The 22,592-nt window shown below is 44.6% G+C and overlaps 1 protein-coding gene across 1 annotated transcript in view; it reads left to right on the forward strand.

Annotated features, from left to right (window-relative positions):
- Positions 1-22,592, forward strand: part of LOC126293272 (uncharacterized) — a 144,899-nt gene that overhangs the window by 108,587 nt on the left and 13,720 nt on the right. The window contains exons 5-8 of the mRNA XM_049986395.1: positions 1,176-1,368; positions 5,434-6,664; positions 8,706-8,890; positions 14,006-14,146. Coding sequence (XP_049842352.1) covers positions 1,176-1,368; positions 5,434-6,664; positions 8,706-8,890; positions 14,006-14,146 — 1,750 coding nt within the window. The remainder of the gene's footprint in view (positions 1-1,175; positions 1,369-5,433; positions 6,665-8,705; positions 8,891-14,005; positions 14,147-22,592) is intronic.

The following is a 22,592-nucleotide window of genomic DNA, read 5'->3' on the forward strand; positions in this document are numbered from 1 at the left end:
TGATAAGTAAACGAGTGCTCTGAGAAATCAGGACAACATGGTGTATGTTTTATATCTGAGAGACCTGGTTTCGATTCCAGTCGCCGCTTCAGTTTATATACAGGGCGATAAAAAAAGTCGGTGTAAATTTGAAAACTTAATAAACCACGGAATAATGTAGATAGAGAGGTAAAAATTGACACAGATGCTGAGAATGACATGGGGTTTTATTAGAACCAAAACAAAAAACAAAGTATATCTAGACGCGTGAAATATCTCTTGCGCAAGTCGTTTGGTGATGATCGTGTGCTCAGTCACGACTCTCGTCATGCTTGGCCTCCCAGGTCCCCAGACCTCAGTCTGTGCGATTATTAGCTTTTGGGGTTACCTGAAGTGTATCGTGATCGACCGACATCTCTAGGGATGCTGAAAAAACAACATCCAACGCCAATGCCTCACCATAACGCCAGACATACTTTACAGTGCTGTTCACAACACTATTACTCGACTACAGCTATTGTTGAGGAATGATGGTGGAAATATTGAGCATTTACTGTAAAGAACATTATCTTTGCTTTGTCTTACTTTGTTATGCTAATTATTGCTATTTTGATCATATGAAGCGCCATCTGTCGGACAGTTTTTGAACTTTTGTATTTTTTTATTCTAATAAAAGCCCATGTCATTCCAAGCATGTGTGTCAATTTGTACCTCTCTATCTACATTATTCCGTGATTTACTCAGTTTTCAAATTTATACTGACTTTTTGATCACCCAGTACATGAAATCACATATGTTCAAATGGCTCTGAGCACTATGGGACTTCACATCTATGGTCATCAGTCCCCTAGAACTTAGAACTACTTAAACCTATCTAACCTAAGGACATGACACAACATCGTCATCACGAGGCAGAGAAAATTCCTGACCCCACCGGGAATCGAACACGGGAACCCGGGCGCGGGAAGCGAGAACGCTACTGCACGACCACGAGCTGCGGACTCACATATGTCTGAGACCAATTAAGTCTCTGAAATTGTGTAATTTCACGAAAATTTTTAGTTTTGTAACCTATTCAACCTTTTGGTGATCAAATTACTGTGCGTTGCTTTCCGATCTTGCATGACTGTTCCGGTACGAAGGTGTGCGAGTACTTGTTGGACGCGCGGAGCTGTGTACCGTGTTGGCTGTTGCAGTGCGCTGGTGGCGTCTGGGATGACGCGCCTGCTGTCGCACCTGGGCGGCGTGCCCAGCCTGGCGCTGCCCTTCGTGCTCACACAGGCCCTCATCTTCTTCTGCGTCGCCCACGCCAGCCTCATGGCGCCCGCCTCCGACAACGGCGGGCAGGTCGCGGCTGACGTCACGATTCCAGCTGCAGCTGTCACCCAGGTGCGTAAGACCACAGCCTCATACCTACTGTGACACTCTGTCGTGCGCAAGTCGTTCTTGTTCGGCAGCTGGAACGACACTAGCGCTCCAAGCGGCGATAAAGCATAATTATCAATTATTCCCATTTAAGAGAGAGTTTGAACTTGAATTCCTTTATGATGATTTTTTACGTTTTTTCTGTGCCCTAATTTTCTTCATGTGTTCACTGTGTTGTTTTTATTTCGTTCCGCTGTCCGTTTGCATCCTGGTCTCTTCTGTGTTGTGGTGTCAAATTTATGTTTTTTTGATGATGTTCCTGCATTCAGTTCTATTTCCTGCATCGTTTACTGTTATGTGTGCTTGTCTGAGGTCCTCTTCAACTTCTTTTATCCATTTTGTTTTTCCCCTGCTTGAGTTGATGACTTTAAGAATTCGCTTTGAAATTCTGTTTTCATTCATCCTGTGGATATGTCTGTAGAACTGCATTCTTCTTTTTTGCTTATTGTATCTGTAATCTTGTCTGTGTATTTATATAATTCTGATGTTGGTCCCTTCTTCCAGATTCCTTGCTCTTGTATCGGGCCAAAAATTTTCCTCAGAATTTTCCTTTCTTGTTTCTCTGTTTCTTTGAGTTTAGTTTGCCCACCTATTTGTGTTGTTTCAGATGCATTCAGTGCCTCCGGAAGTACGACAGTGTTGTAGTGCCTCAATTTTGCGTTTATGGATATAGACTTTTTGTTATAATAATTCCACGTGAGTTCATATGCTTTCTGTAATTTTTTTATTCTTTCCTCATTGGCCTTTAAGTTCATCCCTGATGACTGGATGATTTCTCCCAGGTACTTAAAATGTGGTACTTGTACGATTTTCCCATGGGTTATCTCAATAGGCAATTTGTCTTGTGGCACTCTTTCTATGTACTGGGTTTTCTCATATGAGATTTGCAGGCCGGTTTGTTCTTAATTATTATTATTATTATTATTATTATCGTATGCATCAATTACAGTGGCGACGGCGTTGCCGCAGTGGATGCACCGGTTCCCGTGATATCACCGAAGTTAAGCGCTGTCGGGCGTGGTCGGCACTTGGATGGGTGACCATCCAGGCCGCAGTGCGCTGTTGCTTTTTTTCGGGGTGCACTCAGCCTCTAGTGATGCCAATTGAGGAGCTACTCGACCGAATAGTAGCGGCTTCGGTCAAGTTTTAAAACGGCTCACAGTCGGAAGTTGATGGACTCGATCGAGCGGAGTGCTTCGTAGGATGCTTGGTGGAGCCTCTAAATGTTGCCAGGGAAGCGTCTGATTGGACATTCATTCACAATGTGGCTCATTGTTTGGGTGTCGCCACAGTCACACCCACTGTCACTTGAAAAGCACCACTTGTGCATGTTGTATGTGCACCTACCCTCTTCAGCCCTATATCTGTTTAACTGCACCCACACCTCCCTTGGTTGGTGGAAGCCTGGAACTGGAACTGTTGGACTGTCTACAAGTTCGTGGTTTCGGGTTCTTGTAGCTTGCCACTCACGTTTCCACTCAGCGTCGTGGTCGTATCCTGTGGATAGCATTTGGACTCCCATTTCATATGCTGGTCTTCTAGATTTGAGGCGTTTCCTGGGCACTGATAACAAATCGTCATGAATAGGGATCGACTTGTTTTCAGAAACTTGGTGACGTTGTAAAGAGCAGCCTTTCGACGGAGGTCTGGTGGACAGATGTTTGAAAGCACTGGTAGCTAGCAAGTAGGTGTAGGCCGGACTCTACCACTAACTACTCTCATAACTGAGTTCAGTTGGACGTCTACTTTTGCTTCGGAGCCAAACTGGTGCACAGTGTTCTGCTGCAGAGTATACCAGTGCAAGGGATGCTCCTCGGAGGACTGATGTGGTGGCTCCCCATGTACTGCCTGCCAGCTTTCTCACAAGGTTCATTCGTGTTTGTATCTTCTTGGCCAAGATGGAAAGGTGTTTTTGTATGTTAAAGTTCTGTCCAGTGTGACTCCCAGGTATTTTGGGCTTTCGTTGTATCAGACTGTGCCAAGAGGGCGTCTTTCAGATGCACTCCAGGAGCAAGGACCAGGAGGACTGCGTGAACTGATGCTGCCCCCCTACAACAACCATCCGCATTCTGCTATACTGACAAGAAACACTATATAGGAGTTGTTTTGGGAAGTAATTTCACACCCACCTTATTCACCTGATCTAGAGCCCTCAGATTTTTCTCGCTCTCTGTCGGACACCCTTTAAGTAACTTCCTTTCCGCATGAAAATGCGGTCTGAACATGGCCCGATGAGTTCTTCGTCTCAAAACCACGTGGTTTCCACAGTCGCGGAATCGAAAAATTACTCCAGCGATAGCAGTCTGTTGTAAATAGTGAAGAGGAATATATTATCGATGATGAATGTCTCTGTTATGTGTATCTGTTGCGCTGTTTACACTTACTGAAAAACGCTACGAATTAATAAACCGACCTGATACATTCACATTGAAAGATTTCTTCTGTGAGTTTCACTCTTTTCGCCAGTGGTGTTTAACAACAGTGAACATCTCATTTTAATGGACCATTGTACAATCTGTTTAAATATATACATAGATTGTCAAAAATCTACAAAATAATAATGTTTCATTTTAACAGGCGTGTTTGACTGTGTTGTTGGGGTTGGTTTGTTTCGGGGAAGGAGACCAGACAGCGCGGTCATCGGTCTCATCGGGTTAGGGAAGGACAGGGAAGGAAGTCGGCCGTGCCCTTTGAAAGGAACCATCCCGGTATCTGCTTGGAGCGATTTACGGAAATCACGGAAAACCTAAATCAGGATGGCCGGACGCGGGATTGAACCGTCGTCCTCCCGAATGCGAGTCCAGTGTCTAACCACTGCGCCACCACGCTCGGTGACTGTGTTGTTTGTACTTCTCCTGCCATATGATCCTTTCCTTTGTTCATTTACTTAAAATAAAAATAACTGCTTTGTGATGAAACTTGAACGTTGGTGCATTGTAATGAGTTTGTATTCAGTTCTTTTGTACGTTTTCCCTATAACACATGTCGAGGTGAGATTGTAAACTTTCGGAAACTATCATATGATTAAGTACCACAAAACAAGCGAATGCATTATTTAAAAATGACATATAAATGAAAATCTAGTCGACCCTAAGGTTCCATCCATGAAGATGAATCACACGAAAACCTACATTTAACTTCAGTTCACATAACGCTTGAACAAAAAGTATTACCTACAAGCTTCTTACTACTCTGTCATTTCACCTTCAAACATATTTCACGGGTAAATTACAGCTCTGAGCATTTAAGAGAGAACTAAAAATATGAAAAGATCATGTAGTAAACCAAATCAAAATATCACTGATGGAATTTCTGGAAATTGTTACACAGCATACTTTACATGGGGAACGGTAGCAATAAAGAGGTTTCTCTTCCAAGTTTCAGAAACTGCATATGGCGACTGGATGATCAGATTTGTTAAAAGCATCAAGATATCCCAAATGGATGGCCGGTGAGGCCGAGCGGTTCTAGGCGCTACAGTCTGGAACCGCGCGATCGCTACGATCATAGATTCGAATCCTGCCTCGGGCATAGATGTGTGTGATGTCCTTAGGTTAGTTAGGTTTAAGTACACTACTTAAACCTAATTCTAGGGGACTGATTACCTCCGAAGTTAAGTCCCATAGTGCTCAGAGCCATTTGAACCATATCCTAAATGCCAATCTCCACTTGAATGATGCAGTCAAAATATTATAGAATTCAACGCTATTGCAATATTATTATGTCACCGTCAACACATATTCTTGGGCATTAGACAGCCAGCTATTAAAAATAAAATCCTTCAAGTATCCTTGAGAAAAGAACGTAACAAGCTGGATATGGGAAGTTAAAAATGATTTAGAACTACACGACTTAAAATCAGAATAAGCAGCAGATGGAGACATTTTCTGAAGACACTTGTTAAATTTAGACGGGTTCCAGCTCAGAAGCTACTTGATAAAATGTGCGGAGTGTCTTGAAGAAAGAATAATATACTATCATTAAAAATTCTAACTGTGTCGCACTGACCAAATGCTTGCCACTTCGCAGGTACCAACTGCGCAGACGCACCAGCCCCCCAGGCCTGTTGTTCCAGTGCACCTCACCTCGACTGCCTGGACAGCACCACTCAACGCCAGCGTTCCAGCACAGCTGCTCTCCAGCGCCGTACCCACACTGCCCCGAGACGTCGAAATCATCCAAGTGCCTGATGCGGTCCTCAGGAACCGGACACCGTCAGAGTCGATTGGCGCCAGTAGCATACGCAGACGCAGGCTCGCCCATTCAGCTATGATGGAAGGGGAACTACTTCCACACGATGGCAGCAATCGGGGAGAACCTACTACAGAAGCAGAACAGTCTGACAGCAGTCTGGGGAAGGCTGAAACTATTCCTGTTCCTGCTGCTGAAGATTCCACTCTCCAGTCTTCACTACCTGCAGAAACAATCCCGACAGCAGAGAGCACACATGTTATGGACGTGACACATTCTCTGAGTACCACTGAGGTGTTTGCTGAAGGAACGGATGTGGGAGGAGAAATCCTTTATGGGGCCAACTTTCTGATGGATGAACTGATGCTAAATGATGGGCCACCTCAGTTTGCACCAACTACAGAGGAGAATGAGTCTACCACCGGAAATGATGGCAGTGGCAATCTGGGAGCCTCAAATAATGGGGACAGCAACAATGGATCTGTAGGAGACATCACAACAATCGGAACAGCCAAACTGGGCCAACTATCAGAAGAGCATCAGAGCACTGTGAGTGAAGTGATGACTACCACAACACTGGTAGGAATCAGTGAGGACAAGATTTACAGTCAAGGAGTTTCCTCAACCTTTTCTAGTAGTTTCAAGGAGGAGGGATCCAGTACAGCAAATAGTAATGCTGCTCTTCGAAGCAGTGCAGCCCCACCTCCAAAAGACGCCCAACCTGCTGAGACAATGGAGTTGTCAGAGTCCAGATCAGCAGCTGCATCAGCACTGGAAGGTCCTTCCAGGTTCCAGGCGCCAGGGGAGCCGGCTATGTCTGACCGTCAGCCTGTGGCGGGTCCGGTGGACACTGAGGCTGGCGGTGAGGTGGAGGTGGAGGTGGATGTGGAGCCAGCCAGTGGCGAGGTGGACTGGGGCCGGGTGTTCGGCAGCATCCTGCTGGCCCCCACACAGGCCTTCGGGCTGGAGCACGAGGTGGCCGGGGCACTCATGTACCTGGGAGTCGCCCTGAGTTCCCCGGTCACTGCTGCTGCCCTCGCTGCTGGGGCCATCGTTGGAGCCTTCACAGGTAATTCGGGGTCTGCCTCTGCACCTGAGCTTGGTACTGGGTTGGATCGTTCAGTTTAGGAGGTTTGTATGAAAAGCTCTGTTAGAGAAAGCGAGAATTTATGTTTTTAAAAACCTTTTGCTTTGTAGTGTGATCTCCTTTAATAATAATGCGCTTCGTTCAGCGATTGTGATAAATTCCTATTCAATTCATCGCTCATTTTATAAATCCCAAAGCCATTGCTACCATTCCACCCACTCAAAATCGACTGCTTCAGATTAAAACTGCTTTCACTAAAGAGACAGCTTACACTACACTCGTTCGTCCTCTGTTAGAATATTGCTGCGCGGTGTGGGATCCTTACGAGGTGAGATTGACGGAGGACATCGAAAGGGTGCAAAAAAGGGCAGCTCGTTTTGTATTTTCACGTAATAGGGGAGAGAGAGTGGCAGATATGATACGCGACTTGGGATGGAAGTCATTACAGCAAAGATGTTTTTCGTCGCGGCGAGATCTTTTTACGAAATTTCAGTCACCAACTTTCTCTTCCGAATGCGACAATATTTTGTTGAGCCCAACCTACATAGGTAGGAATGGTCATGAAAATAAAATAAGAGAAATCAGAGCTCGAACAGAAAGGTTTAGGTGTTCGTTTTTTCCGCGCGCTGTTAGGGATTGGAATGGTAGAGAGATAGTATGATCGTGGTTCGATGAACCCTCTGCCAAGCACTTAAATGTGAATTGCAGAGTAGTCATGTAGATGTCATGTAGATGTAGATGATATAACATAAATCCTGCATAGTGAGAGTTGTTTCTGATGTAACATAACACTTTCTGCCACCGCCTGCCACTTGAGTTTGCTAAACATCTCCGTAACGCTACCACGCTCACCAAATAACTCTGTGACGAAACGCGCAGCTCTTCTTTGGATCTTCTCTATCTCCTCCGTCAACCCGACCTGGTACGCATCCGACACTGATGAGCAATACTCAAGAATAGGTCGAACGAGTGTTTTGTAAGCCACCTCCTTTATTGATGGACTACATTTTCTAAGGACTCTCCCAATGAATATCAACCTGGCACCCGCCTTACCAACAATTAATTTTATATGATCATTCCACTTCAAATCGTTCCGCACACACACTCCCAGATATTTTACAGAAGTAACTGCTACCAGTGTTTTTTCCGCTATTATATAATCATACAATAAAGGATCCTTCTTTCTGTGTATTCGCAATACATTACAACATTACATTTGTCTATGTTAAGGGTCAGTTGCCACTCCCTGCACCAAGTGCCTATCCGCTGCAAATCTTCCTGCATTTCGCAGCAATTTTCTAATGCTACAACTTCTCTGTATACTACAGCATCATCCGCAAAAAGCCGCACGGAACTTCTGACACTATCTACTAGGTCATTTATATATATTGTGAAAGGCAATGGTCCCACAACACTTCCCTGTGACACGCCATAGGTTACTTTAACGTCTTCAGAAGTCTCTCCATTGAGAACAACATGCTGTGTTCTGTTTGCTAAAAACTCTTCAATCCAGCCACACAGCTGGTCTGATATTTCGTAGGCTGTTACTTTATCAGGCGACAGTGCGGAAGTGTATTGAACGCCTTCCAGAAGTCAAGGAAAATGGCATCTACCTGGGAGCTTTCATCTAATATTTTCTGGGTCTCATGAACAAATAAAGCGAGTTGGGTCTCACACTTTGGCGCGAATTGTGCCCTCCGCCACACACCGCTTGGTTGCTAGCGGAGTATATATGTAGATGTAGATATAGAAAGGTGTATATCGAATAGTAAAGTAAATGGGTCTCGGTTTACACCTGGTAGCTGAGAACACAAAGCTCGGGCCCTGGAAGGTGTGGTCCCAGGTTCGAAGCCCATTCCGACACTCAGTTTTAACCTACCGGGAAATTTGATCGTGACTTACCTTTCACTGCGACTGCGTGCTGACTCTCTGGGAGAAGCGGGCGCCCCGTCCTCGCAGTGACGTCATCAGCGGGCCCCCTGTACTCGCAGTGACGTCACCAGCCGTCCCGCGTCTTCCGCAGGGCTGCTGGTGGGCGCGCCGCTGCAGGGCATCTACTCTGCGGGCTGGACGTTCAACGCGATGCTGACGCACGGCGCGCTCTGCGGCTTCCTGTTGGTGTGGTCGCCGCTGTCGCAGGCGGTGGCGCTGGCGGCGGCCGCCTTCTCCGTCGCCCTCTTCTCCGCCATCGAGCCCTCCATGTCCTCCGTGAGTACTGCTTCACGCGCCAAATGCTCCTGCCCTCAAACATACACTGCTGGCCATTAAAATTGCTACCAAGAAGAATTGCAGATGATAAACGGGTATTCACTGGACAAATGTATTATACTAGAACTGACATGTGATTACATTTTCACGCAATTTGGCTGCATAGATCCTGAGACAAACTATACCACAGTTTATTAAGAGTAGTGACTGGAGTATTGTGACGAGCCAGTTGCTCAGCCACCATTGACCAGACGTTTTCAGTTGGTGAGAGATCAAGAGAATGTGCTGGCCAGGGCAGCAGTCGAACATTTTCTGTATCCAGGAAGGACTGTACCGGACCTGCAACATGCGGTCGTGCATTATCCTGCTGAACTGTAGGGTTTCGCAGGGATCGAATGAAGGGTAGAGCCACGGGTCGTAACACATCTGAAACGTAACGTCAACTGTTCAAAGTGCCGTCAGTGCGAACAAGAGGTGACCGAGACGTGTAACGAATGGCGCCCCATACCATCGCGCCCGGTGATACGCCAGTATGTCGATGACGAATACACGCTTCCAATGTGCGTTCACTGCGATGTCGCCAAACACGGATACAACCATAATGATGCTGTAAACAGAACCTGGATTCATTCGAAAAAATGACGTTTTGCCATTCGTGCACACAGGTTCGTCGTTGAGTACACCACCGCAGGCGCTCCTGTCTGTGATGCAGCGTCAAGGGTAACCGCAGGCATGGTCTCCGAGCTGACAGTCCATGCTGCTGCAAACGTCGTCGAATTGTTCGTGCAGATGGTTTTTGTCTTGCAAACGTCCCCAGGGATCGAGACGGTGCTGCACGATCCGTTACAGCCATGCGGATAAGATGCCTGTCATCTCGACTGCTACTGATACGAGGCCGTTGAGATCCAGCACGACGTTGCGTGTCACCCTCCTGAATCCATAGATTCCATATTCTGCGAACAGTCATTGCATCTCGACCAACGCGAGCAGCAATGTAGCTATACGATAAACCGCAATCGCGATAGGCTACAATCCGACCTTTATCAAAGTCGGAAACTTGATGATACGCATTTCTCCTCCTTACACGAGGCATCACAACGATTCAGCACCAACGTCGCTCAACTGCTGTTTGTGTATGAGAAATCGGTTGGAAACTTTCCGCATCTCAGCACGTTGTAGGTGTCGGCACCGGCGCCAATATTCTGTGAATGCTCTGAAAGGCTAATCATTTGCATATCACAGCATCTTCTTCCTGTCGGTTGAATTTCGCGACTGTGGCACTTCATCTTTGTGGTGTAGCAATTTTAATGGCCAGTAGTGTACAAATGTCGCAGGAAGAGAATCGCCTGCTACAGAAAGTGGTCGCTATTACGAGGTAGCCCGCTAGCACGTGTCAGCTACACAGCCTTGTCACAAGGCCACATAGGGTTTGGTAACAAAATAAAAACAAGAGATGCCAATAAGGATTGTTGTTGTTGTTGTTGTTGTTGTTGTTGTGGTATTCAGTCCTGAGACTGGTTTGGTGCAGCTCTCCATGCTATCCTGAGCAAGTTTCTTCATCTCCCAGTACCTACTGCAACCTAGATCCTTCTGAATCTGTTTAGCGTATTCATCTCTTTGTCTCCCTCTACGATTTTTACCCTCCACGCTGCGTCCTATGCTAATTTTGTGATGCCTTGATGCCTCAGAACATGTCCTACCAACCGGTCCCTTCTTTTTGTCAACTTGTGCCACAAACTCCTCTTCTCCTCAATTCTATTCAATACCTCCTCATTAGTTATATGATCTACCCATCTAATCTTCAGCATTCTTCTGTTGCACCACATATAGAAAGCTTCTATTCTCTTCTTGTCCAAACTATTTATCGTCCATATTTCACTTCCGTATATGGCTACACTCCATACAAATACTTTCAGAAACGACCTCCTGACACTTAAATCTATACTGGATGTTAAAAAATTTCTCTTCTTCAGAAACGCTTTGCTTGCCATTGCCAATCTACATTTTATATCATCTCTACTTTGACCACCATCAGTTATTTTGCTCCCCAAATAGCAAAACTCCTTTACTACTGTAAGTGTCTCATTCCTCAATCTAATTCCCTCAGCATCACTCGACTTAATTCGACTACATTCTATCATCCTCGTTTTCTTTTTGTTGATGTTTGTTATAATTGTCAATAGATTTCTGTAGCTTAATCGTCCTATAGTCCTTATCTCTTCCCATGCGGTTATCACGCCTTCAGTCCTTTAAAAAAGGGGTGACAATTCCTGTCGGACGAGGGTATGCATCCGGCTGTTACCAACTTCACGAAGCAGGACACGGGGTTTAACCGAACGAGTATTTTCAACCTCTTGCGTCGGAAGGGTGATAGCATGAGTGCTCAAGGAGATTTTACCTAATTGGCGTACCACTTCTGGACTATACGAAAACTCCTGATCGCCCCTTATACTAAACTGTAGTATGAATATAATGCATGGCAATAGTTCAAGGTTCATTTGCAGTGATCTGGCTTTAACTGTGGACTAGTCCTGAATCCACTGAACGATACCTAGGACCGCTTACTGAATGACCAGTTCGGGTCCTCTAGCCTGCGGCTGTTGACATGGCCTCAGGCTGACTTGACGCACAGTTGGTACTCTGTGAGTGGAGCCATGTGTCAGCTTGTATTCACGTTACGCAGATGCGTGCCCAATTGGCAACTACTTATGTTATGTCAGATGCCTTAATACCTTACAGTAATATCAGATAAAGTAGTGCCTTGTGCGCCTTCTGCTGCAGGCTAGGGACGGGAAAAACAGATACCGATAGTTTAGTTCTGAGAAACCGCTATTTTTCGGTATTTGTTTTACCTCAGTCATACTAATACTACTAATAACCGGGTAAAAATACCGAAACATCAATTAGCAATAACATCAGAACTTTTTCCTTTTTTAAAGAAAAGCGAGTAGTTTTCATTTTTAAAACTTTCATTGCTTTGCAGTATAGCATTATAATACAGAATGGCGAAAGCGATAAGTTCTATTTTAATAACAGCGCCGGCAGAAACGTGGCATAAGGATCCGTACAGCATTGCTGCGACGATAGTGTACTTGTTGCCGTGTGGCGTGCCTTATTGGAGGGTACACGAGAACATGCATTGCGCAAGAGTTGTTCCATACAGTAAGTTTGTTTCTCACTCTCGTTGTCGGACGTCAGTTGTATTACAGAATGGCGCATCTCTAGTCTGGAAGTATTTAACGAAGTGTGGTATCGGTGAACTACAATGCTCCATTTGCTTTAAAAGATTGAAAACAGGAGGAGCCACAACAACCTTGTGACGTTATATGAATCGTTCAACGTGACAGAAGTACAACCCTTCCGCAAATTGCAGCAGATTTCAGTCCTGGCCCATCAACAAGTATCAGCGTGTGAACCATTCAACGAAACATCATCGATATGGGCTTTCGGAGCCGAACGCCTAATCGTGTACCCTTGATGACTGCACGACAGAACACTTTACGCCTCACCTGGGCCCATCAACACCGATCTTAGGGTGTTGATTACTGTAAACATACTGCTGGTCAGACGAGTCTCGCTTCAAATTGTATCCAGCGGATGGACGTGTAGGAAGTATGGAGACAACATCACGAATCCATGGGCCCTGCATGTCAGCAGAGGACTGTTCAAGCTGGTGGAGGCTCTGTAATGGTCTAGGGCGTGTGCAGTTGGACTGATATGAGACCTTCGATACGTAACCACCCTGTCTGATCACCTGCATCCATCCATATCCATTGTCAACTTCCAGCAGGACAATGCGACACCCCACACATCCAGAATTGGTACAGAGTGGCTCCAAGAACACTCTTCTGAGTTTAAATACTTCCGCTGGCCACCAAACTCCCCGAGACATGAATCTCATTGAGCATGTCTGGGATGCCTTGCAACGTGCTGTTCAGAAGGCATCTCCGCCCCTTCGTAATCTTACGGATTTGTGGACAGCCCTACAGGATTCGTGGAGTCGATCCCCTCCAGCACTACTTCAGACACAATTAGAGTCCATGCCTCGTCACGTTGTGGCACTACTGGCTCATCGCGGTGGCCCTACACGATATTAGGCTTGTGTAGTAGTTTCGGTCGCTTTTCAGTGTATATTACAACAGGAGTTTTGATCAGGGTTTGAAAAGATTAGGATCATTAAGAGAATACTGGTGATTTTTTTGAAGCATTTAATCACTTATCACTTTTCAAAAAAAGGAGTGAACAGTGGACGAACTAAATTTGGCTTTATTTACCTAGTCGATTTAATATTTACATTCTATGTGTCATGATACTAAGGCAATCAAAATTTTTGCATCTTTGCTCGATTTGTGCGTTTATTACGGGAAATAATAGGAATAAAGATCCGAATATCGGTTATTTCAGAAACCGGTTACTTTGAGCGATTTTAACAGTCAGGTTAAACTGGCGTCGAAGAAGACCGATATAGCCGAAACCGGTTGTTTCATCGATAAGCGTCATCCGTACTGTAGCGGGGCCAACGGAATGTACCTGCCCTGCAACGAACTCGTGACATCACACTAGTCACATTTTCCGCCACACTTCGAGAAACTTCGGCTCTGCGCAGGGTCCAAGGTAAACCAATACGTAATTGAAAAGGTACCCACTAAAGATCTCAAATATCTCGTATGCTGTCGAGAGCTTACGTGTATTGAAACGAGCATTCGACAACTATTAAACTCGTATCAAATGGTTACATGCTCCCGGTCAGAGATTGCTGCTGGCACTCGTGACGTGCAGTGTCACGTGATGTATCGTACGGCCTGTCTGTTTCGTGGTCCTCGCACTTGAGGGTAGCCTTAATTCAGCTGCACCTGAATGGTAGGCAGCCCGGCACTCTTCTGTGTATGGCTGTGTTGCATGTCTTCTGGGGGACACAGCAACTACTGTGGCTACTCCTCCTCCACCTTCCCAGGTGAAGAGTTGCGCCTCTCCGTGGAATGGTTGAGCCCGTCACAGCACTGCGTTGAGCATTTCTGGCCAGCAGTCGCACTTAGCTCGATACCTGTCATTGTTTGGCGTGCAGCAGACGCGGTAAGCCGATGTAAGCAGCGGTGCCTCTGTTCTGCCGCACAGGTCCCGATGCCGGTGATGAGCCTGCCCTTCAACCTGACCACCATGCTGTTCTTCAGCGTGGCCAGCAGGAGGCTCTGGAGGCCAGAGGAGCTCTCCAGCCCGGAGCAGCACTTCCGCGACTACCGGGCCGAGATGAAGAAGGTAACGTACAAACGCTTGCCGATTCGAAGCGTGCTGTTTCGGCATGGTAAGCGCTCAACTGTATAGTATTGTGAAAATTTTTATTTTGGCCGTCTCTCGTGCATGAATGTACAGTTTACAGCTGCAGTTGTTACCCCTTCTCAAACCACACACCCTGTCCTTAACCACACACCCGTTACATGCGACGTGGTGCCAAAAGGCACGAATAGCTTTTCACAAGAAAGTCAAACTGTGAACAACAAATACTCTCATTGATAAGACGACCTATGTCACTACTCTTATACCTCAACAATTACATCTATATCTACATGGTTAGTCTGCATACCACACTTAAGTGCTTGGCAGCGGGTTATCGAACCTCTCGAACAGTGAGCTGATAAAACGAACACCTGTTTCTTTCCGTGAGAGCTCTGATTGCCCTTATATTATTATGATGATCGTTTCTCGCCACGTAGCTCGGCATTCGGAGGAGAAAGCTTGTGAATCAAATTTCGTGAGAAGATGTCACTGTACCGAAAAACACTTTTGTTTCAGTGATTTCCACCCCGAATCCTGTATCATATCCACGACATTCTCTCTGTCATTCCTCTATAGTATAAAACGCAGTCTTAGGCTCGCCTTCGCCACAATATTTCCTACACGTTTTATTCAATTTAAGTTCTTCGTAATTTTTTGTGCAAAGCTATTCATTCCTTTTATCATCGTCTTGCACAACTAGCTAAGGTTAAGAACAAGATCTGTGGTCTGAGAATGGACGAAGGCAGCCATTGCAGCAATAAATTGTATATTCATACAACTGAGAGGGACAAAATAAAACAAAATCAGAAACGTACACTTCTCAAGTCTGGTTTACACCTGAGCGCGGGAAAGGAAAGAGCATTAGCAAGTAATTCGCAAGTGTTCACAATCATTGGCTTTATTTGTGTAAAAGCATTTACGCTAGAGGTAATGGGAGAGAACACAAAATAACGCGCATAGCGTTACATTGTAATCTGCACGCAGAATGCAACACTATAAAGGTGATCCAAGGGAAACTGTCAACATTTGGGGTTATGAGCGGAAAGATCATACGAAGCAGAAATATCTAATCAACGTGTGCTCTAAAGTGCATTTCTGAAACAAATCTACTGCAAGCTCTTTTCTTTCCATATTCACTGAGGTGTTAATATATAAAAAAAGACTCCAGTAAACGTAGGCAATGAAGTGAATACCTTAATAGCTACGACCACCTGTTCATCTTCGTTGTTGTGAAGCACATCTCTTCTAGTGAACAAGTGCTCGTGGCTCTTAATGTATGAATTTTAGAACCCATGTTTACAGAAATTTTCTTCTAGTTTTGGTCCATACGACCTCCTCTCAAAATATGGAAAACAAAGAGCATACAGTAGAAGAGACGTGTTTCACAATACATGTGCTCGCACAGGGTGGGGTAAATAAAAGTGGCCCGGACGAGAGGATACGACTGGACGTGAATGTACGCATACGACCACACCCCGCGACGGGCACACCACGTATACCTCCGCCTCGTGATCCATACCGCTTCAGAGCGAAGTGCGGGCTGTGTCAAAGCCGACGACGGTACTTACGGTGGAGCAGCAGCTATTCGATGTGCAGAGTTACGTGACAACAGGGTCGTGGAAACAGTGTGGCCAGTTGTTTATTGAGACGTTTGATGGTATCGAAGTGTCCGAAGTGTCAGCAAATAGTGCCATGCAATGCCTAGTCCGAAAAGGCGTCAGACAGGACCTATTTTGAACCTAGTCCGAAAAGGCGTCAGACAGGACCTGTTTTGAACAAGTCATAAAACATTCCGAAACGTGCCCACACACCAGAGAATGTGACTGCAGTTCTCCAGAAAATGCTTCAGAGTCCTATCAAATCAATCCGACGCCTATCGCAAGAAACCGGCATATCACGTCAATTTTACGAACGAATACTCCACCTGGATCTGCACATGCATCCCTACCGAGTGTGTGTTGAAACCAGTAGATGGTCTTCAGTGCCACCAGCTTTGTGAGTGGCTATTCATTGACGCAACATTGAATGGCTTGGACATGGATCTGTTCTTTACATCTGATGAAGCCTGATTTCACCTGGGTAGTTATGTCAACTCACAGAACCACAGGTTCTGGGCAGGGGAGAATCTGCATAACTTCCATAAGACATCATTCCGTGATCAGAAGGTTGAGGTTTCGTGTACAGTGTCTGCAATCCGCATTATTGGTTTCATTTTCTTTAATCACACGCTGTCAATGGCGTGTTACAGTCCCACCATTTCGAAATCATTTGCGGTTCCATTAACGAAGTAGGAAAAGACTACAGTTGCTTCCAACTGGATGGAGCGACTGCCCATACAGACAGCCGAGCCTTGGAGCACATTTAAACAATGTTCAAGCCTAACAGATTCGTTAGCAGAGGCCAGTCTGTTCGTGGCCCTAACTGCTCACCTGATCTGTCAGCGTGCGATTACTTTATGTAGGGAGCCCTCTAGTCTAAGGTGTATCGCAGCAACCCTCATAGTCCTCAAGAACTACATCAGAACTTTTCAGACGAGACTCCAGCAATTACAACAATCCAGCTTATATCCGCCTTCAGCAACTTGCTGACCAGGGCCCGAAAGTGCCGATTGGTGGCCATTTTCAACATCTTCTCTAGTCAGGTTAGTACTGCATTTCCCTTCCTCTGCTGTGTTTCTTTGTACCCTCGAACTCTCTTCTCCAGACAGCTTGTATTTGCTCCACACTGTAGCTCTCAACGTACACGTTTTATAGTCCATATTTGCTAGCCTTTTTTGCTTCGAATTATGTTTGCTGTCATATTCGTGCACATTGACCGTTCCTTCTACGACAGCCTGTATAGTTGGAGTCACGGTGGTAAACTTTGGTATGCAGAAAGAATTCTTTTCTATACCGAGAGCACCGTTTTCGAGAAACTGAGCAAAATGTCGTAGAAAAGGAAATAATAGGTGTCTCAGTTTGTACGTAAACGTGAAATTCGTGGCGGTAGTGCATTCAATACTGAATTGTAAGCCTACCTTTCCTTAGCATTATTGCAAAACTATGAACACAATAAGCTTTACAGCTGATGCATTCTAGTTGATGACAAGAATAATATACAGAAGAACGGAAAAGAAAAATGAGGATGTGCTGGATTACGATCAGTTTGGCTTTAGGAAAGTTAGAGGCACCAGAGAGGCAATTTTGACGTGGGGGTTGATAATGGAAGCAAGACTAAACAAAAATCAAGGCACGTTCATTGGATTTGGCGACCTAGAAAAAAGTTCGACAATGTAAACTGGTGCAAGATGTTCGAAATTCTGAAAAAATAGGGGTAAGCGAGAGGGAGAGACGGGCAGTACACAATATGTACAAGAGCCAAGAGGGAATTATAAGAGTGGATGACCAAGAATGAAGTGCTCGGATTAAAAAGGTTGTAAGACAAGGATGTAGTATTACGCCTCTACTATTAAATCTTTACATCGAAGAGGGAATGATGGAAATAAAGGAAAGGTTCAGAGCGGAATTAAAATTCAAGGTTAAAGGATATCAATGATACGATTCGCTGATGACGTTAATATCCTGAGTGAACATGAAGAAGAATTCACGACCTGCTGAGTGGAAGGAAATGTACAATGAGTACAGAATATTGAGTGAGAGTTAACTGAAGAAAGACGAGAGTAACGAGAAGTAGCAAAAATGAGAACAGCGAGACGCTTAACATCGGGATTGATGGTCACGAAGCAGATGAAGTTAAGACATTCTATTACCTACTCAGCAAAATAGCCAATGGCGGACGGAGCAAGGAGGCCATTAAAAACAGACTAGCACTAGCAAAAGGAATTCCTGGTCAAGACAGGTCTATTGGTATCAAACTTAGGCCTTAATGTGAGGAAGAAATTTTTAAGACTGTGCGTTTGCAGTACAGCAGTAGTGAAACATGGATGGTGGAAAACCGGAACAGAGTAGAATCGAAGCATTTGAGATGTGGTGCTACAGACGAATGTTGGAAACTAGGTGGACTGGCAAGGTAAGTAATGAGTCTCTGCGAAGGATCGGAGAGGAAAGATATGTGCAAAATGCTGGCGGGGAGGTGAGACAGGATAATAGGACTTTTGTTTTGTTAAGACATGAGGGAATGACTTCCACGGTACTAGAGGGAGCTGTAGAGGGCAAAAATTGTAGAGGAACACAGAGACTGGAATACGTCAAGCAAATAATTGAGGACGTAGGTTGCAAGTGCTACTCTGAGATGAAGAGATTAGCACAGGATAGGAATTCCTGGCGGGTAGCATCAAACCAGTCACCAGACTGACGACTCAACAAGAAACTTCTATACATGTTTCTGATGGCAGCATTGACTTTTGCGAAACACTTCAAGGCCTCTATTTAAGCGGATGGGAAGAACATAATCTCAATAAAATGTGGTTAATGAAATATGAAATTAAGTAAGACTTCTCACATTGGCTACTTGCCATACAGTGTATTATGGGGCGCATAACATCACCCTGGGTAAACAGCTGTAATTTATCATCTGTTAATGACAGTGATACATCAGCCACATAGTTACAGATACCATAAATTTAAGCAACGAGAATGATAAGCTTTTTCGTATATTTTCAGTTTTAATCGTAATGCGTAGATATTCACACTTGTTTGGTATCAAGGAAAATTATTATGCATTTCGATTTTAACAAAAATAGTTACATAGCTTCTGCTCATCCACTCCATTCCCACTTGATGCAAGCATCTAATGAATTTATAGCCTTTCTCGCGTCCGCAGTTGAACCTGTGATGGCCGGCAATATATAGTGTGTGTGTGTGTGTGTGTGTGCTACAAAATTATAATATATGAAACGTAATTCAGAAAAAATGAAAAGATTGTATGGCATTGTCGAACGGGAGACTCCATCCGGGGAAGTTCGGCCGCCGAGTGCAAGTCTTATTTCAGTCGAAGCCACATCGGGCGACTTGGGTGCCGGCGACGAGGATGAAATGATTATGAGGACAACACATCACCCAGTCCACGAGCGGAGAGAATCTCCAACCCGGCCAGGAATCGAACCCGAGCCCGCTTGTATGGAAGGCCAGCACGTTACCACCCAGCTAAGAAGGCGGACATAAGTCAGGAGATGTTACGTCATAAACAATGAGATGCGAGGAAAATTGCCGCATCATGCATAACGTTTAAATTTGTTACTACTTTCAACTAATTCTATTCGCAACACATTTCGCAGACGGTATCCCCGTTTTCAAGAAGGGACGTCGAACAGATGTGCAGAACTATAGACCTATATCTCTAACGTCGATCAGTTGTAGAATTTTGGAACACGTATTATGTTCGAGTATAATGTCTTTTCTGGAGACTAGAAATCTACTCTGTAGGAATCAGCATGGGTTTCGAAAAAGACGATCGTGTGAAACCCAGCTCGCGCTATTCGTCCACGAGACTCAGAGGGCCTTAGACACGGGTTTACAGGTAGATGCCGTGTTTCTTGACTTCCGCAAGGCGTTTGACACAGTTCCCCACAGTCGTTTAATGAACAAAGTAAGAGCATACGGAATACCAGACCAATTGTGTGATTGAATTGAGGAGTTCCTAGATAACAGAACGCAGCACGTCATTCTCAATGGAGAGAAGTCTTCCGAAGTAAGAGTGATTTCAAGTGTGTCGCAGGGGAGTGTCATAGGACCGTTGCTATTCACAATATACATAAATGACCTGGTGGATGACATCGGAAGTTCACTGAGGCTTTTTGCAGATGATGCTGTGGTGTATCGAGAGGTTGCAACAATGGAAAATTGTACTGAAATGCAGGAGGATCTGCAGCGAATTGACGCATGGTGCACGGAATGGCAATTGAATCTCAATGTAGCGAAGTGTAATGTGATGCGAATACATAGAAAGATAGGTCCCTTATCATTTAGCTACAAAATAGCAGGTCAGCAACTGGAAGCAGTTAATTCCATAAATTATCTGGGAGTACGCATTAGGAGTGATTTAAAATGGAATGATCATATAAAGTTGATCGTTGGTGAAGCAGATGCCAGACTGAGATTCATTGGAAGAATCCTAAGGAAATGCAATCCGACAACAAAGGAAGTAGGTTACAGTACACTTGTTCGCCCAATGCTTGAATACTGCTCAGCAGTGTGGGATCCGCACCAGGTAGGGTTGATAGAAGAGAGAGAGAAGATCCAACGGAGAGCAGCGCGCTTCGTTACAGGATCATTTAGTAATGGCGAAAGCGTTACGGAGATGATAGATAAACTCCAGTGGAAGACTCTGCAGGAGAGACGCTCAGTAGCTCGGTACGGGCTTTTGTTAAAGTTTCGAGAACATACCTTCACCGAAGAGTCAAGCAGTATATTGCTCCCTCCTAGGTATATCTCGCGAAGAGATCGTGAGGATAAAATCAGAGAGATTAGAGCCCACACAGAGGCATGCCTACAATCTTTCTTTCCACGAACAATATGAGACTGGAATAGAAGGGAGAACCGATAGAGGTACTCAGGGTACCCTCCGCCACACACCGTCAGGTGGCTTGCGGAGTATGGATGTAGATGTAGATGTAGATTCTGTTAATGTATCTACAAAATTATGTTGTTGTACGACACATGGTATCATGTTATAATATATTTCTCGTGATTTTATTATATATTGTATATAATATTATTTATGATTTATCGGCTGGGGTGTCTTTAAATATCGTGGGCTAGCATGAGACTTTTCATTAACTTATATCGCGATAACACTCGTACGGACATCGGCTGCCCAGAAGTATGTCCGATATAATATTTTTAAACACAACGCGCGACTCACCGCCTTCTAATAAATAGTATGCGTGAGCGCTTCTATTTAGAAAAGAAAATATGCGTATTTTTACCCAAACTGTAATTATTAATATGGGTCTCAGGGGTACAGGCTATTTGTGTACAAAATTTCACAAAGATTAACTGAGATATAGCGGAGCTTATTGAATGGAATGATTTTCGATATTTCTTGTTCGTTATCTGCAAGGCAAAACTGGAGAGAACCTCGTATGACGTTAAGCGGCCAAAATGAAACATACTGAACTCATTCAGTACTGTGAATTTTAGTAAATGAAATATATCACTACTCTCTTTAACTTTGAAATTAATGAAAGATCAAAATTGAGAAGTCTCTCGCATTTACATTTAATATTGTAACGTGAAAAAATGGCTCTGAGCGCTATGGGATTTAACATCAGTGGTCATCAATCCCCTAGAACATAGAACTAATTAAACCTAACTAAACTAAGGACATCACACACATCCATGCCCGAGGCAGGATTCGAACCTGCGATCGTAGCAGTCCCGCGGTTCCGGACTGAGCGCCTAGAACCGCGAGACCACCGCGGCCGGCTATTGTAACGTGAATTATTTATTGTAAAAGATCGTCAGCGTAATGGCCGACCAAATGCTGCTAGGGAAGGAGAGCTCCCCAGAACTCGAACTTCTGAAAAAGCTTGGTTAATGATAATTAATGGTTGCGACCCTGAGAGGTGACAACTAAGTCAATAGTACACACTTTCTAATAACAATTTCTATTACGTTTTGCTAAAACACAGAAAATACTTACATTAATTATCAGACAGCGCTGCAATGGCGGCCTACCTCTAGACGAAACAATAACAGGAGAGAGCGTTCAATCAAAGCATTGTCTCTGATCTTCAAGGCCTATGTTACCCAGAGATTATATAAAAATCTGTTCTTTGTTAATTACATCCATATTTGTGAATTTTGATAGTAATAATTTACAGTCTTTACTATTTGTTGTACATCGTGCAGAAGCACTTAATCTTTAGATAATTTATGGTTCACACGTCTCATAACAAAAACTTCTTTTCCGTTTCTCCGTCACAACGGCACACGAGATATGAAGTCATAAAATACTAAGCGCTAGGTCACACACTGCATAGTACGGGCGTAGACGCACAACTACACTTGAAAATAAATACGCGACTAATGCGGGGTATCTCCGCCAACATTATATTGTGTTCAGACCAGTCCCTTGCTCACGTAACTCATGTCAACAGCAGAAGCAAATAAGGCGGCAGGCGAAAGCTTTGTGTACTACTAGTTCCGAAGCGGAGAGGATACACTCTTCCTTTAATCATCCACTAACACCCCGAGAACCACCGGGACATGTCCGAACACCAAAGAATGCCAATAGAACACTACCGAATGTCTTTTGCTGACGAGCGCCTGGCGTTTACAGTAGAGACAATTTTCGCTCTCTGATTGTCCTACGCCTGTTTTCGTTCCAAATTAAATCTTGCTTTAGGAAATATTTAATGAAGATAACCTCGCCGGAGAAGCAGTTAGGTCCCCCCTCCCCCACAGAATACATCACGCCGATAATGTGTAACGCCAACTGCAGCCTTCAAAGTAGTGTGTCTGGTGAGTTAAGTCGCTAAGTCCCATCT

Source organism: Schistocerca gregaria, chromosome 10 (genome assembly GCF_023897955.1).
Source record: "Schistocerca gregaria isolate iqSchGreg1 chromosome 10, iqSchGreg1.2, whole genome shotgun sequence".
Classification (NCBI taxonomy): Eukaryota; Metazoa; Arthropoda; class Insecta; order Orthoptera; family Acrididae; genus Schistocerca; species Schistocerca gregaria.